At 48.7% G+C, this 16,427-nt stretch overlaps 1 protein-coding gene across 1 annotated transcript in view; it reads left to right on the forward strand.

Annotated features, from left to right (window-relative positions):
* Positions 1-13,341, forward strand: part of DGLUCY (D-glutamate cyclase) — a 78,328-nt gene extending 64,987 nt beyond the window's left edge. The window contains exons 10-13 of the mRNA XM_049769922.1: positions 648-796; positions 4,477-4,596; positions 6,309-6,460; positions 13,146-13,341. Coding sequence (XP_049625879.1) covers positions 648-796; positions 4,477-4,596; positions 6,309-6,460; positions 13,146-13,295 — 571 coding nt within the window. The 3' untranslated portion in view covers positions 13,296-13,341. The remainder of the gene's footprint in view (positions 1-647; positions 797-4,476; positions 4,597-6,308; positions 6,461-13,145) is intronic.
* Positions 13,342-16,427: the final 3,086 nt, after the last annotated feature.

Genomic DNA, 16,427 nt, shown 5'->3' on the forward strand with positions numbered 1-16,427 from the left:
TTGCTCATAGCAGATCTTGGATAATATGTGGTACTGGGGATCAATCCTGGAGAGCATGCAAAACCCATTCTCTGACCCTTTGAACTGGCTCCCAGACATCCCAACCTTGAACTGGTCTGATAGTCAAGCCATGACTTTGACACACAGCAAGTGATTGGCCAAGATTAATAGGAAGGAAAGACTCAAAATATATAGATTCTTCCTGAGTTATATAGTTATAGTTATATAGTGGTTAAGGTGCTTGCCTTGCATGAGGCCAATATGGATTCAATCCCCATCATCCCATAGTGCCTCCTGAGCACTGCCAGGAGTGATCCCTGAGTGTAGAGCCAGAAAAAAGCCCTGAAAACTACCAGGAGTGGCACAAAAACAAAAAAATTATATGTACAGAGATATTCGGGCTAAACGGATAGTACAGAGTGTAGGGCTCTTTTCTTGCATATGGTCAATTCCAATTTCATTCCCAGCATCTCATATGGTTCCCTGTCAATCACCAGAAGTAATTCCTGAGTACAGAGCCAAGAGTAATCCCTGAGCTCACTGGCTATATCCCCATAACAAACAAAAAAAAAGTGCTAGATTCTTCCCGCCAGCCCAGAGGGCAGCCATATGAGGACCTAGCACACATCTGCCCCTGCTTCCTTCAGGTTCGACCACCTGGTGGCCATTGAGCGATCAGGGAGGGCAGCAGATGGCAATTACTATAATGCAAGGAAGATGAACATCAAGCACCTGGTGGACCCCATTGATGACCTTTTCGTGGCTGCCCGAACCATTCCTGGAATCTCATCCACTGGTAAGCCAGGGGCTGGGGCCTCCCACACACCCATGCAGTTTCAGGGTGTTTCAAGCTGTGTAGACTTATAACAAAAAAGAGTGACTGGAGTTTATTGTGGCCTGCTCCCTACACGGCCTCTGTGAGTGCTGATCAGGTGGAAGCGAGGCTGAGGACATCAGCATTTAGGTATCATGGGATACCACTAACAGGGAAGGGAAGAGGCACTAAGTCTAAGCTCTAAGTGGGGACCGACATCATCAAAGCAAGGGAGCCTGGGATTGACACCTACAGCTTCTTGTGCTGGGGACACACCAGGCTGTGTCATAAAGCACCTACCTTCTGACCTGTGTGCAGGATGTGCTCAGTGAGCTTTTTAAGGACTTGTCAGTCTTTGTTTGATTTTTTGTTTTGTTTTGTTTTGTTTGGGGGCTATACCCAACAGAGTTCAGGGCTTACTCCTGGATCTTGTTTCAGGGATCACTCCTGGCAGGGCTCCAAAATCCAGGAGTTCTGGAGATCTCCAATACTATTCATGACAGGGTTTTATAATATAACCATTCCAACATCAAAATGCCCACCAGTATCACCCCTCAGATTTACTTGTTTGTTTATTTGGTAGACCTGGTGGTGTTCAGAGCACACTTCTTGAGCAGTGCTCTGGGATGCTTCTAACAAGATTCTGCCTGCTTAAGTGACTATGAGCCCTCCTAAGGGTATTGTACAAGCAGAAAGGCTTGGAGCTAGAGCAGTAGTACAGCAAGTAGAGCACTTGCTTTGCACGAAGCTGACCCATGTTTGATCCTCAGTATCCCATGTGGTCCCCACCACTGCCAAGAGTAATTACTGAGTATAGAGCCAGGAGTAACCCCTAAGCATTGCTGGATGTGAATCAAAAACAAAAAATAAATAAAATAAAATCTTATGAGGGGTGGCTGGAAAAATAGTAGAACAGGTAGGCAGTAGGTTTGCACCTGGCTGACCTGTATTCCACCCCCGGCACTGCCAGAAATGATCCCCAAGTCAAGAGTAAGCCCTAAGCACTGTCAGGTATGGCCCCCAAACAAAAATATTGAGGGCTGGAGCAATAGTACAGGAGAGAGGGCCCTTGCTTTGCATGGAGTCAACCTGGTTTCTATCCCCAGTAACCCATCTGGTCCCACGAGCCCACCAGGAATAATTTCTGAGAGCAGAACCAGGAGTAACCCCTGAGCATCACCTAATGTGGTTCAAAAACAAAAATACAAATTCCTAAGGGTGGGGAAAGGAGTTTGCCTCGCACATGCCCAATCCCAGTTCAATCGCCAGCATCTCTTATGGTCCCCTGAGCACTGCCAAAAACAAACCAACTAAAAATAAACCCTGGAGTGGGACTGGAAGAGAGAACAGTGGGTTGGGATGCCTCCTAAGATTTGCCCAACCCGGATTCAACCCTCTGACCTCCTGAGCACCTCCTAGATGGCCCTGTTGGTCCTCAGCACTGCAAGGCAGCCCTGAACATCACCTTAGTCTCAGGCCTCTCTATTAAACCTTCCATCTGCTAAGCCAGGCCTGGCCCTTGGAATAATTTTCCTTAAAATAAAACTAAATTAAGTAAGATCCCACTAGTGAGGTGGCAATAATTTCCCAAACACTGGGGCTCAAGGGAACTTTGCCAACTGCCTGGCTGAGTCAAACTCGTAATTGTCTCCCAATGTGCCTTTCTAGGTTCCTCTGGTCTTTCTGCCTGTCTGCAAGGCTAGGTGTGACCCCACAACCACCAACCAGCCCTCTCTTGGGATGTCGGGAGGCAAATGCTGGAACCATTAAGGCTGCAGGCCTTTAGGGGTTATTTGTTTCCCAGACTCATTAGCAGCCTCTGGCTTTTGAGGTTTTGAGGAGACAATGCATGGGCCTATTGGGAAATTTCCGCAAATTTATTGCCATCCTTCCCAGAAGGAGCCTTGGGTGGAGTGCCCCAAGCTTCCTGGAGTGGACCCACAGGATCTGAGTTTAGGGGAGCCATGTCTAGGATGGAAAGAAAGGGGTCTCTTTAATCCAGAGGGCTTGGTAGGGGCCTGAGCAATAGTCCAGCAGGTAGGGCACTTGCCTTGCAAAAGGTCAACCCAGATTTGATCCTCAATAGGTCTCATGTCCCCTGAGCCCCACCAGGAAAATCCCTGAGTGCAAAGCTAGGAGTCACCCCTGAGCATTGCTAGGTGTGGCCCCAAACAAAACAAACTCCAAAGAGGTAGGCTAGTGTCCAAGAAAGCTGCTGAAGCACGTACGCGGCTCCCACCTGCACCCCCCCAGTTGTGTAAATGATGCCCCCAAGCTCCTGGAAGAAGCAGGTGGCACTAAAGTTGACAGATTCTAACTATGCCTTAAATAGAGCTTGAAACCTTTTCCTGAATTCAGAAGCCAAAAGACCCCCACACCATTTTCACCCCCACACCCAAGTGTTTCTTCCTTGCCAGGCTTCATCACACCTCCAGGCTCCTTGTCCCCATCCCACTAACTACCAGGAACAGAGGACATCGATAGTCCCCACAACTGCCAGACACTGCAAGACCCCTCCCCAAGATCCTGAAAACGATCCAAAGAGGGTCCTCAAGGCCATGACCGACTTGAGGAGAGGGCACAGCACCATAATACTGGAGGAGCATTTCTCTATGCCCTGTTCGATCATTTTTCACTTCAGAACTTACTCACAAAGGCCATGAACAAACCCTGTGGCTCAGGCAGACCAGACTGTGGCCTCTTCAAAGGATAACGGATCCCTGAGTACTTGTTCCTGATGTGGAAGGGCACTTTTGAACCCCCTTGGGCCTTGACAATAATAAGTGCATGCACACACACATACACACTTCAGAAACTTCACACACAAACCTTGGAAGTCAGGTTCAGAATAGATTCTCAGAACAGAACCATGGTTCCTTCTATAGATGTGATAGGTCAGCAGGCAAGTCGCTTGCCTGGCTCAGAGCTGACCAAGGTTTGAACCCTGACATCCCCATTTAGTCCCCTGAGCCCTACCAGGAGAGAGAGCCTGCCTGAGAGCAGAGCCAGGAGGAGGTCCTGAGCATTACCCAGAGTGACACCCCCCCCAAAAAAAAAAAGAAAATCTATTACACTTTCCTTCTGCCATCAGTAACATCTGGACACCAATGGGCTGAGTACCATGGAGATCCTCTCTGAGCAAGAGCTACTTGGGGGAGACCCCGAGTATCCTCATCCCTGCCTCTCCCAAGAGCCTGGCACTTCTGCAAATAAAATGTCACACACACACCCCTCCCCGGGACCAGAGTGATAGCATAGCAGTAGAGTGTTTGCAGAGTGTTTGCAGTACACGAAGCCTACCCTGGACTTACCCGAGTTCGATCCCTGGCTTCCCATATGGTCCCCTAAGCCTGTCAAGAGCAGTTTATGAGCGCAGAACAAGGATGAACCCCTGAGCACTGCTGGGAGTGGCTCAAAGTACAACAACAACAACAACAACAACAACAACAACAAAATGTCCCCTAGATGCACCCATGTTCTGTTGAGTTCCAAAGCAACTGTTTTGTGTTTCTGTTTTTGAACTGGAGAACTTTCTAGAACACCTGCTTTTCTGAGACTATAGCTTCCTCTCCCTGAAGTAATGAGGCACATCTGTGGGGGCTGCACAGCCCTTCACCCCCACTTTGCCCATTCCCTAGATCACACAGTTCTCTTCCTTCCAGGGGTTGGTGATGGAGGCAACGAGCTAGGGATGGGCAAAGTCAAGGAAGCCGTGAAGAAACGCATTCGCAATGGGGCCACCATCGCCTGTGACGTGGAAGCTGACTCTGCTGTCATCGCCGGTGAGTCAGGCCTTGCTGTCCTGTCCCGAGAACAGGCCGGCCTTGCGCTGGCCGCTGCAACTCAGCTTGTGTTTAGAACAATCTAGAAGTTCTGAGCTAATTAGGGACTTGGGTTCTCTGTCTCTCCTCTCCTTCATTTCTTCACACAGTTCTGGGATCTGAATCTCTTGCTCTGTTCCACTGACTTCTCCTCTCAGTGCTGGAGACAGCCAGAGAGCCTCAAAACACACCAGCCTGCTCATACTATTCTGGTCAGGGTTCCAGACTCCAAAGAGACAGACAGACAGGCTGCTGCAGGGACAAAGCCACTCAGGGCAAAGCTTCTGACGGGCACCTCCTTCATGGTGGGAAGGAAGAAAAGAGAAAAACATGAAAGTGCTCAAGTGTTTGGAGGACACGGGCTCCCTCCTTTCTCTCCCTTCAGTCCTAGGCAGTATCGCCTTTAAGAACTGTCCCTTCCCTCTGTACAGTCCCTCCCTGCCACACCCTTCCACTATCTGACAGTACCCCAAGCTTCAGGGAGTTTGACAGAAATGATGATAAGATCCTCTCCCATCTCATAGCCAAAAGTAATTGGTACATGTGTTGCCTGGGTACATTATGGCTGAGCACACTCACTCACACACACACACACACACACACACACACACACACACACACACACACACACACACCATTTCTCTCCCCTTGAGGTGGGAACTTTCATACTTTATGCTGATATGTGTAAAAGGGCTCCCACTTTTGGAGAAGCTCAACTTATGTAGTGAATTACTTGCTTTTTCATTTCTTTTCTTTGGGAGGGAGGGGGTTGGGCAATACCCAGAAATGCTCTGGGGTTATTCCTGGCAAGCTCAGGGGATCATATGGGAGGCTGGAGATTAAACCCAGGTTGGACGTGTGCAAAGCAAATGCTCTACCCACTATGCTATCACTTCGCCACCCCCATCCTCTCCCTCCCCTTCCTAAGAATTTCAAAAAAATAACTTGTTTTTACTTTTAAAAAAATGTACTTTGAGTGGGAGCCAGACAGAGAGACATACAGGTATAAGTCTCTTGCACATGACGGACCTCAGTTTGATCCCTGACTCTGCACATAGTCACATAGAACCCCCACCAGGAATCATCCCTGAGCACAGAGCCAGGAGTGAGCCCTGAGTACTACTGGGTATGGCCCAGGAACAAAAGTAAAAAAGTAGCCTGAATGAGTCAGAGCAATAACACAGCAGGTAAAACATTTGTTTTGCAGGCAACCACCCCAGGTTTGATCCTGGCACCCCATAGGGCCCCAGGAATCTGCCAGGAATGATTTCTGAGTACTGTGGAATGTGACCCAAAAATAAGCAGGCATCTCTAAGGGCCCTAAGTCAGGAAGAAAACCAGAGCTGTCAGTCGGCAAGTTACTGGATGCTTAGGTCAAATCTTACGGCTGACCCAGGTTCAATCTCCAGCACTTCATAGGTTCCCCCAAGCCCACCAGGAGATCCCTAAGCATAGAACCAGGAGAAATCCCTAAGTGCCATCAGGATGTAACTCAAAAGCAAACAAAGAAAAGAAAACTTGGTTCCCTACCTCCCAACAATTCATGTCTCTAACAGGTTCCCAGGTGAGAATTTGGAACCATTCCTCACCTCCAAACGCGCTCTGCAGCTTGGAGGTAAGTCAGTGAGCATCTGGCCACTTCTAATCCCGTGATGGCATCTGTCTTGTTCCAGGTGTCTCTAACTGGGGGGGCTATGCCTTGGCCTGTGCACTCTACATCCTGAACACGTGTGCCGTCCATGGGCGCTACCTGCAGAAAGCCATAGGGCCCCCCAGAACGCCTGGAGAACAGAGCTGGACGCAGGCCCTGCCATCCATCACTAAGGTAGTGTATTACAGCAGGACACCCCCCACCAGAATCTACTTTGACACAGAGAGTAGTCAGTCTGCTGCTGCTTTTCACACAGCCTAGCAGGGTTCAATTTCTGGTTGGAAAATTTTCCTTCTGCTTTTCCTTTTCCTTCCTCCATAAATGCATTAACAATATGTTTTCCCATAAAGAAAGTCATAGGGAGCCTTTGTAGCGTGAAAGTGTTGGGACTAGAGTAATAGTATAGAGGGTGTTTTTCCTTACACATGTCTGATCCAAGTTCAATCCCCACCCCGGCATTCCATAGTCCCCCATCCGTGCCAGGAATGATTCCCAACCACAGGGCCAGGAGTAATCCCTGGGTACAGCCGGGTGTGGCCCAAATCAAAACAAAAATAGAAACATATATTTTGGGAGCTCCTTCTCTAGGCTGATTTGGGGAGGCCTTGACAGATCAAACGTGACTCCTGGATAGGAATGTCTCAAGATCCACAGGGAAGGAAACACAGGAAATTATCATCTCATTAGTAGAGACACACAGCGAGCTGCTGTGGGGACATAGAAGGAAAGCTCCTTACAGGGATTAACACTGAGGTGACCTTTGAGGGTGAGAGGCTTCCAAGTAGCAGGTAAGAAAAGGTGGTACAAGCCTTCCAGAGAGCAGAACCCACATAAACAAAGACAGAGAAATAAAGGATTGAGGGGTGCCATGATTAGTTTTGTCCTGCCAAAATCTCCAGGACAGCATAAAGGCATCAGAGATTCTGAGCAGGCAGAGCAACATCCTGAGCTGGTGACAAAGGTGGGCCTGGGAGGGACAGAAATACCAGTGTCTGTGCTCTGGGGTCTGACAGCCATCATGGACAATAAGGGCCCAGGGCAGATACAGCATCAAGCAGAAGCAGTGCCTGTTTCTGCAGCTTATGGGGTGGGTCAGGGGCAGGTGGCATCACATGTCACTCTGTGTCTTGGCCGATGGGATCCTACTCAGCCAGAGGGTTCATCTCACCTCTTCCCAGCAGGGCCATGCTCATGCCTAGCATTATCTGTTTCACAGGCCTCAGTGCCCTACACCTCACCAGGGATCAGGTCAGAGGGGAAATTGAGCTTTACCATCCTGTCCCTGAGAGGGCCAGACATTTTTTTAATAACCTTATTTAAACACCATGGTTACAAGGTTGTCAGAATAGTTTTTTTTCTCACAATTACAAGGTTACTCATGATTGAGTTTCAGTCCTACAGTGTTCAACGCCTTTCACTAGTGAACATTTCCCACCACCAATGACCCAGTTTTCCTCCCGCCTTCTCCCTGCCTGTTTCTAAAGCAGACTTTTTTTGGGTTTTTTTTTTTTTTTTTTTTTTAGTTTTGGGACCACACCCGGTGATGCTCAGGGGTTACTCCTGGCTGTGTGCTCAGAAATTGCTCCTGGGGGCCGGAGAGATAGAATGGAGGTAGGGCATTTGCCTTGCATGCAGAAGGATGGTGGTTGGAATCCTGTCATCCCATATGGTCCCCTGAGTCTGCCAGGAGCGATTTCTAAGCATAGAGCTAGGAGTAATCCCTGAGTGCTGCTGGTTGTAGCCCAAAAACCAAAGGAAAAAAAAAGAAAGAAATTGCTCCTGGCTTGGGGGATCATATGGGACACCAGGGGATCAAACTGTGGTCCCTCCTAGATTAGCCGCATGTAAGGCAAATGCCCTACTGCTGCGCCACCACTCCAGCCCCATAAAGCAGACATTTTTATTTTTATTTTTATTTTTTGTTTTTGGGTCACACCCGGCAGCGCTCAGGGGTTTCTCCTGACTCTATGCTCAGAAATCACTCCTGGCAGACTCAGGGGACTATATGGGATGCCAGGATTCAAATCATTGTCCTACATGCAAGGCAAATGCCTTACCTCCATGCTATTTCTCCAGCCCCAAAGCAGATATATTTTCCTTTCTCTCTCCTTCTTTCTCTCCCTCCCTTCCCACTCTCTTCTCTTTTATTTCTCTCTCTTTCTTTCTCTCTCTCTCTCTCTATTCCTTTTATTTTCTTTTAGACACTGGTTTGTACTATTGTTACTTAAGGAATACCATGCATATCCCTTTCTCTCCTTTCAGCACCCAGTTCTTGTCCAGAGTGCTCATTTCTAACACTCATTGTCAGAGTGGTGCCTTCTCTGCTTTTCTCTGTACTTTCCCACTAGATGGCAAGACTTTAGCCTTAAAGCAGGGTCTCAGGGGTGGGGACCTTGCTTGAGGTCAGGGGTCAGGCATCTAGCCCCTTTCTGCTTCACTCTAGTCCATTTATGATGAATATGTACATACATGATCTCACATGTATGTTCTTGTGTCAGGGCCTACCTCTTCCCACTTTTACAAGATGCCCAGAGGCCAGCAACCATGTGGGTTAAAGAGATAGAAGAGAAGTCTCTTTGTTCAAATGCCCAGTGGCTGACAGTCTCTGAGGGAATCTAAGCTCTTGAAGTAATGGACCATGATTGATTGGTCCCTGCTTCAGGGCCTGGCCAAGAGAAGGCACTTGGCAGAGTAGAGAGATGATGGACAGATTGGTGATGGGTGAATAGATGATGACAGATAGAGAAAGGATAGGTGCATGGATGGATAGATGGGGTGGTGGGAATATGGGTAGATTATGGTGACAGGATGGGTGGAGAATAGGTGGATGGTGGATGGAAGGATAGATGGATAGTGATGAATGGATGGATGGTGATGAATGATGAATGATGATGTATGGATATATATATACATATATATGCTAGATGGAAGGATAGATGGATGGTGATAAAAGGATGGATGGTTGTTAGGAACCTTCCCCCAATACCCTATGTTAATATCACCTGGATGGTCAGACCCACCCATACCTGGGAGGGGTCTGTGGTTTAGAATAAAGATTAAAGGGTGCTGCAGGGGGAGGAGAAGGAAGCAAGGAAGCATGGAGAGCAGTTGAAAGGGAGACAGAGGGAGAGAGAGAAAGAGAAGAAACAGAGAAGTGGCTGCTTGGAAAAGGCTTAGCATAGAAGCCATGTGAGTAAATGCATATGCGGTTAGGGCCATGAAATAAAGCTGGCTGACTCCAAGGAAACTTTAACTGATGCCTGTGAAATTATTTCGCTGCTACTACCTTTCTCCAGACCTGCCAGCGGAAGGGGTAAAGGTGCTGTGCCAAGAAAGGCCTCACAACAATGCTAGGACTATAGATTTTGTATTTTATATTAAAACAACAGATGGACCCGGAGAGATAGCACAGCAGTGTTTGCCTTGCAAGCAGCCAATCCAGGACCTAAGGGGGTTGGTTCGAATCCCGGTGTCCCATATGGTCCCCCGTGCCTGCCAGGAGCTATTTCTGAGCAGACAGCCAGAAGTAACCCCTGAGCACCACCAGGTGTGGCCCAAAAAACCCCCCAAAAATTAATTAATTAATTAAAAAAAAACAACAGATGGTGGTGAATGGATAGAGAATGGTGGATGGATGGATGGATGGTGGTGAATAAATGGATGGTGGTGGCTAGATGGTGGATAGATGGATGATAGAAAGAGAAGTGCAGGCTTAGTTCCTGCAGAGGTAGAAAGGAATACAGGCACTCATTCTCTTTAGCACCTTCATCTACCCTACCTTTGAAAAAACATTTTTAAAAACTTGTGGTCTTGTAGCATAGAATGCATAACTGTTGAGACCATGCAGTGGGTGAGTTTAAAAATCTGCCTGTTCATAAGGCCGGAGCGATGAACAGTGGTAAGTCATTTGCCTTGCACATGGCTGACCCAGGACGGACTGCGGTTCAATCCCCCAGCATCTCATATGGTCCCCTAAGCCAGAGCAATTTCTGAGCATATAGCCAGGAGTAACCCCTGAGAGTCACCGGGTCTGGGCCCCCTCAAAAAAATCTGCCTGTTCAGCCCTTACCTAGAACATGACTCTGAGCACTTCCAACATCCCACCCCACTTGGTGTTGCCTCATCACCATCAATACCAACCCCCTCAGATTCCCAGACAGAGTCCACGGGCCACCTAAACCCTCCACATATCTCCCATCAGCAGAACCCCCAGCCCTGTCCATTCTGCCTCAATTCATCCTCTCTTTCCTGTCTCACTATCTCCTCTGTGTCTAGTAAAACAGTATTCGGGTGTTCTTCCTCCACTTCTCCTTGGTCAACATCCTTCCACCCTTTCCACTTAGTGGATCTCCCTAAGACCCCCATGGACATGGCATGGTCATTCAGTGCTTCCTGGGAGTAGCATTTGGCACAGCTGTGTCCATGGCTCTTAAGACTGGGACCCCACCAATTCTCAGGCTGCTAGTAGAGGACCTTGAGGACCCCAAATTATGGGACTCTAAAGGAAGCGAATGGTGGAGGCAGCCCTGTGCCGCAGGAAATGGCCTCTTGGTCTCAGAAGCATTGCCCCATAAAGAGAGGATATGACCAATCGGGGCAGAGGAAGGAGGACAAAGCTCAGACAAAGGGCGGAAAATGCCGGGTAGCCCCTGGGAAGGGTCAGTAAACAAAGCTCCCCTGGCATTGCTCTATGTGCCCAAGGCAGAGTGGAAACATGCTCAAACTAGCCAGAAGCAGAGACGTCAACAATGGGCACCCTTCGTTTGGGAGAGTCTCCCCAGCCATCCTCACATGGGCAGCCACGGGTGCCCGTTCAGACTGAGTGGCTGGTGGCAGAAGGGAGTAGGTTCCTGGCAGGCAGCTGAGTTCCTAGCACACCAATTCTGGGACTGTGGGGGGGATGATGGGGTGAGGAGGGCACCATCCTATCCCCCTTGTTTGGTGCTGGGGGGAACGATATGCAGTCACAGCTGTTCAACTGGAACACACATTAGTGGCTTAGACAAGTGGTTCTTTGGCATCTTTTTTTGGAAGTGAATCAAATTATTAAAAAATAATAATAAGCAAATAAGCCAAAGGGAGAAAATTGTGAGCTCTCAAATAATCATTAGCTTCACTCTGATTTCTGGTTATTTCTTTGTTTTCTTGGGCCACACCCCGAGTTGCTCAGGGGTTACTCCTGGCTCTGAACTCATAACTCACTCCAGGTAGGCTCAAAGGACCATATGGGATGCCAGGGGTGGAACCTGGTTGGCCAAGTACAAGACAAACACCATACCCCTGATGCAATGGCTCTAGCCCCTCCATGATTTCTATACCAGGGACCATGCTAGGTGCTTGGTGGATCTTATATTTTTAGTCCTCACAGCAGCTCTCCAAAGGTATATTGTAGGGCTGGAGTGATGGTACAGAGTGGAATACTTGTCTCCCCAGCAACTCTTCAGGTCCCTCAAGCCTTGTCAGGAGTGACCCTTGAGCACAGAGCCAGGAGTAAGCTTTGAGCACCTCTGGCCCAAAAGAATAAAAGAAAAAGACAAAAAATAAAAAGGCAGGGAGCTGGAGCAATAGTACAACCAGTAGGGCATTTGCCTGGTACACAGCAGACCTGGGTTTGATCTCTGGCATCTCATGGTCCCTGAGCACTGCCAATAATGATTCCTGAGTGCAGAGCCAGGAATAACCCCTGAGCATTGCCAGGTATGACCCAAAACAAAATAAAATAGGCATAATAATAATCAATAATAATTGTGATCATCACCATCACTGTCATCTCAACATTCCCTTTATACAGATCTCAAAGGGAAACCCCTGTCCTGGTGTCTGACTCCTCCAAAAATACTTGGCCCAGGCTCAATCTCTAACTGGAGCTGCCCCACCCCTACCCTCTGCCCCTTCCAGACTCCCCACTGAGTGATCCATTCCCCAGGTGACAGCAGCTGAACCTGCAGAAGAACATCTCAGTGGCAACGAAGGTCCTTCTAGAGTGCCCAGGCCAGGTGGGCAGGAAATTGTGCCCACTGCTGGGCAGCACCAGGAGGGAAGGCAGGCACATCTTTGTCTGCTCACATGCAGGTCACAGCCAGGACAAAGGCCCAGACTGTTCCAGGCTAGTTTGGGCAGGGGGGCTTGAGGGCCAGTGCAGTGCACTGCTCTTTTCCAGGGTGTCTGTCTGACTGTAGCTTTGGTACTTAGGGGCAGCAGGGGGCCACATCTGGCTGTGCTCAGGACCACTTCCAGCATCCAGGGCATGTGCTCCAATCCACTGAGTGCTCACTCTTTCTCTCCCTCACCCTCCTCCCCTGTTTCTCCTTCCCTTCCTCCTTTCCTCTTTTTTTTTTTTTTTTTTTGTTTTTGGGTCACACCCAGCAGCGCTCAGGGGTTACTCCTGGCTCTATGCTCAGAAATCACTCCTGGTAGGCTCAGGGGACCACATGGGATGCCAGGATTTGAACCACCGACCTTCTGCATGAAAGGCAACCGCTTTACCTCCATGCTATCTCTCAGGCCCCTCCCTGTCTCCTCTTTCTTTCCTCCCTCTCCCTCTCCCCTCTCCTCTTCTCTTCTCACCTCCCTCCTTCTCTCTCTTTTCTCTCCCCTCTCAGAAGAGAGCTCCAATACAGTTTGTTGTTTTTTGTTTAGTTTTTTTCTTTTTCAGAAGAGCAGGTTGAGATGTCAGAGAAGTGACTTAAAAAGCCAAGGTGTAATGCTTCGTGATCAAAGCCCCGAGTTAAATTCCTGCCATTATTTGTTCCCCAAACACCACTAGAACCAAAAAAGACAGGGAGCAGTCTACAGGCATGCAGGTCAGCTACCAGTTCTCTGCGCCCTGCAATGTTCTGTCTTTCCCATTTGTCCACAGGAGGAGGAGATGCTAGGCATCTTGGCCCGGCACCAGGTTCGGAGTGGGGTCACAGGCAATGTGGGCATGGTGGTGGACGGGCTGCCCTTCCATGATACACACGCCCAGATAATTCAGAAGCTGGTGGATGTCGCTCTAGGGCACAGGTGACCTGCACATGCTGTGAGCTTGGAGCTTGTCCCAGAGAACCATGTCTGGATCTGGGGTGTCTCCCCAACCTGTTTCATTCACAGCAGCCTGGAAAAGAAACACAGGGCCTGGGGAGCAAGAAAAAAAGCTCCCTGGCCTGAGACCTAGCATTCCACAATCTGTGAATGGCCAATGCAGATGAGAAAGCATTTCTCTGGAAGTTGGAGTTTTTGCTTTTGTTCCTTGCCCTTCACCCATCCCCCAACCTGCAGGCCTCATCTGGAGACTCAGACAGACCCATGCATGGTTAGCTGGCAGGCAAGCAGAACAGGTGATAGAGGCTCTGAATATCCCCTGGGCTCGTTCAGAAATAGTCAAACAGACAGACACCCAGTGTATATTTACAAAGCCCTGGGACTCTGCTAAAGGTTTACTCACCAGAACCCACAGCAGTAAAACATTTATGTCTTTAAACATATTGGGAACATTGGTGGCAGGAAATATGCACTGGTAAAGGGATGGGCTTGGGATCATTGTATGACTGAAACTCAATCATGAACAATTTTGTAAAAAAAAATGTTTAAATAATAAATAATAATAAATTAATAAATAATGTTAAATAATAAATTTTAAAATTTTAAACTTTCTGAGGGGGAAGTGTGAGGTACACACTCAACGATGTTCAAGGCTTACTCTTTGCTCTGAGATCAGGGGTCACTCCTAGTGGGATTCAGGGGACCATAGGTTGGGGATCAATCAAACCCAGGTCAACTGCAGGCAAGATAAGAGCCTTATCTGCTGTCAAAAACAGCAAAATTATCAAAACAGTTTTGTTTGGGGCCAAAGCAAGAACACAGCAGGTAGGGCATTTGCCTTGCACACTGCTTACTTGGGTTCGACCCCCAGCATCCCATATGGTCCTGCAAGTCTGCCAGAAATGATTTCTTTTTTTTGTTTTTGGTTTTGGTTTTGGTTTTGGTTTTTGGGTTACACCTGGCAGCACTCAGGGGTTATTCCTGGCTCTACACTCAGAAGTTGCTCCTGGCAGGCTCAGGGGGACCATATGGGATGCCGGGATTCAAAACACCGTCCTTCTGCATGTAGGCAAATGCCCTATCGCTGCACTTTCACTCCTGTCCTTGTCAGAAGTGATTTCTGAGCAAAGAGCCAGGAGTAAGCACTGAGTGCTGGTGGGTGTGACACCCCCCCCAAAAAAAAAATCAGTTGCTTTTTGTGCCACACCCAGAAATGTTCAGGCTCGGAGCTTGGGTGTTATTCCTAGATCATGTCCAGGGCCTTTGTAGTGTGGTTGATGCAACGGGATCTCCATACAAAGCATACAGCCTGTGGGACCATCTCTGGCTCCTGAAATGTTCTCTTGTCCCAACAACATATTGTCTACTGGAGTAAAAGATCCCCCCAGTTTGACCCTGGCCATCACCTGTTGATGCCCCTGCCAGAGATCAGTTCAATTACTTCCCTTCTGTCTGCTCACCCCAGTCTGTTGCTAGGTACTGGGCAATCCTCACAGGTCCAGGATGGTCACACTGTGGGGCCCAAGGGTTGAGTTGCACCTCTCCAGGACTCACAGCCCAGAGTCCCCCTGGAAAGCCCTGATCAGCAATTTCTGCTCACAACCTCCAATCACAAAGGTAAAATTCTCCTTCCACTATCCTCCCACCAGGGACACAGAGCAGGGTGACCAGTCAGAGCCTGTGGCATCTCAGACTGATACTATCACACCCTCATGTTGGCTTGGACATGGGGGGTCCTGCTTCCAGCAGTCTCCCTGGACTGCTTGCTTTACTTGTTTTGTTTTTTTGGGTTTTGGTTTGGGGGCCATACCCAGCAGAGATTACTCCTGGCTCTGTGCTCAGAAATCACTCCTGGCAAGCTCAGGGGACCATATGGGATGCCAGGGTTCAAACCTGGGTTGGTTGCATGCAAGGCAAACACCCCACCCACTGTGTTATTGCTGGCCCAATAAGTTCTCGCTCAGTGCTCCCGGCAAGCCAGACCACAGCTGACCTGGGCAGGTTCTCCTGATGTCGCTTCATTCCGGGGTGTTGGAAATAGGGGCTGCTTGCTTTAGGGTTTTGCTTGTTAGTTTGAATTCAGGACCTGAAGAGGAGGTGGAACCACTTAGCCCCACAGCCCCTGATACTCTTCACCTCATCCATGCTAGAATAAATAAATAAAATGACATTGTTTAAGGACCTGCTGTACACTCATCTGGTAAAGTCATCTTGAGTAGGATCAAATGTCCCCTTCATGGGTGGGGAGGGTGACCTCCATTTGTCATGCTGGTAGGGAGTCCCCATCTCTAGGCTCAGTTGCCTGCTTGGGCGGTCAGGCCGGATGACCCCTCATCCTGTGCCATCCTCCTTTTGGTAACATCACTCCACTTCAGAATGGCCCAGCACGCCTCTGGCAGGGACCACTCAACCTCAAGTCAAGACAATGCATTTGTTACGTCTTATGTCTGGATGAGAGATAACCTCACTCTTGGCAGAGCTGAAAGTCCTCCTCTGACTCATTTGTGGGAGAACTCTATAGGAGACCCTTGGTTTTGTAATCTTAATGGCTGAATTCTGACGTGGCGAGGCTTGAGATATGACTGAGTTGTCTTTGGGGGGATGGTTTATGGGGAAGTTTATGGGGGTGTGATTATTGGGAAAGAGACAGAGAACCAGATGAAAGAAGTTGCCCCAAGCACCTCTGGAAAAGGCATTGCTCACAAGCAAGGGCCCTGAGGAGGATCAGGAGTCCCTGTACCCCAACTTCCCAGAAAGGCCAAGGCTCATGGTGCTCTGCGCTCCAGGGTCCAGCTCAGTGTTTTTTCTTCCTTCAGCTTTTTCCTCATAGAGCTTCCGAGAAGCACAGCTTTGTGTCACCTTCATCTTGGCTACATTGGAGAAGGGCCCATGTCCTTGTCTGGGGTGGCCTGTAGAGACACAGGTCTGGAAAAGCTTGCAGACATAATCTGGAGGGAATGGTGGGGTGTCCTGAAGAGACCCCACAATGCTGGAACTTCTTAATGAAAGGATCTGAATTACTAAGAGTTCTTTGGAAAAAAAACATGACAAGAATCAGCTTCCTGGGGCCAGAGAGGTGGCACTAGAGGTAAGGTGTCCGCCTTGCAAGCGCTAGCCA

The sequence above is a fragment of the Suncus etruscus genome, chromosome 3, assembly GCF_024139225.1.
Source record: "Suncus etruscus isolate mSunEtr1 chromosome 3, mSunEtr1.pri.cur, whole genome shotgun sequence".
Taxonomy (NCBI): Eukaryota; Metazoa; Chordata; class Mammalia; order Eulipotyphla; family Soricidae; genus Suncus; species Suncus etruscus.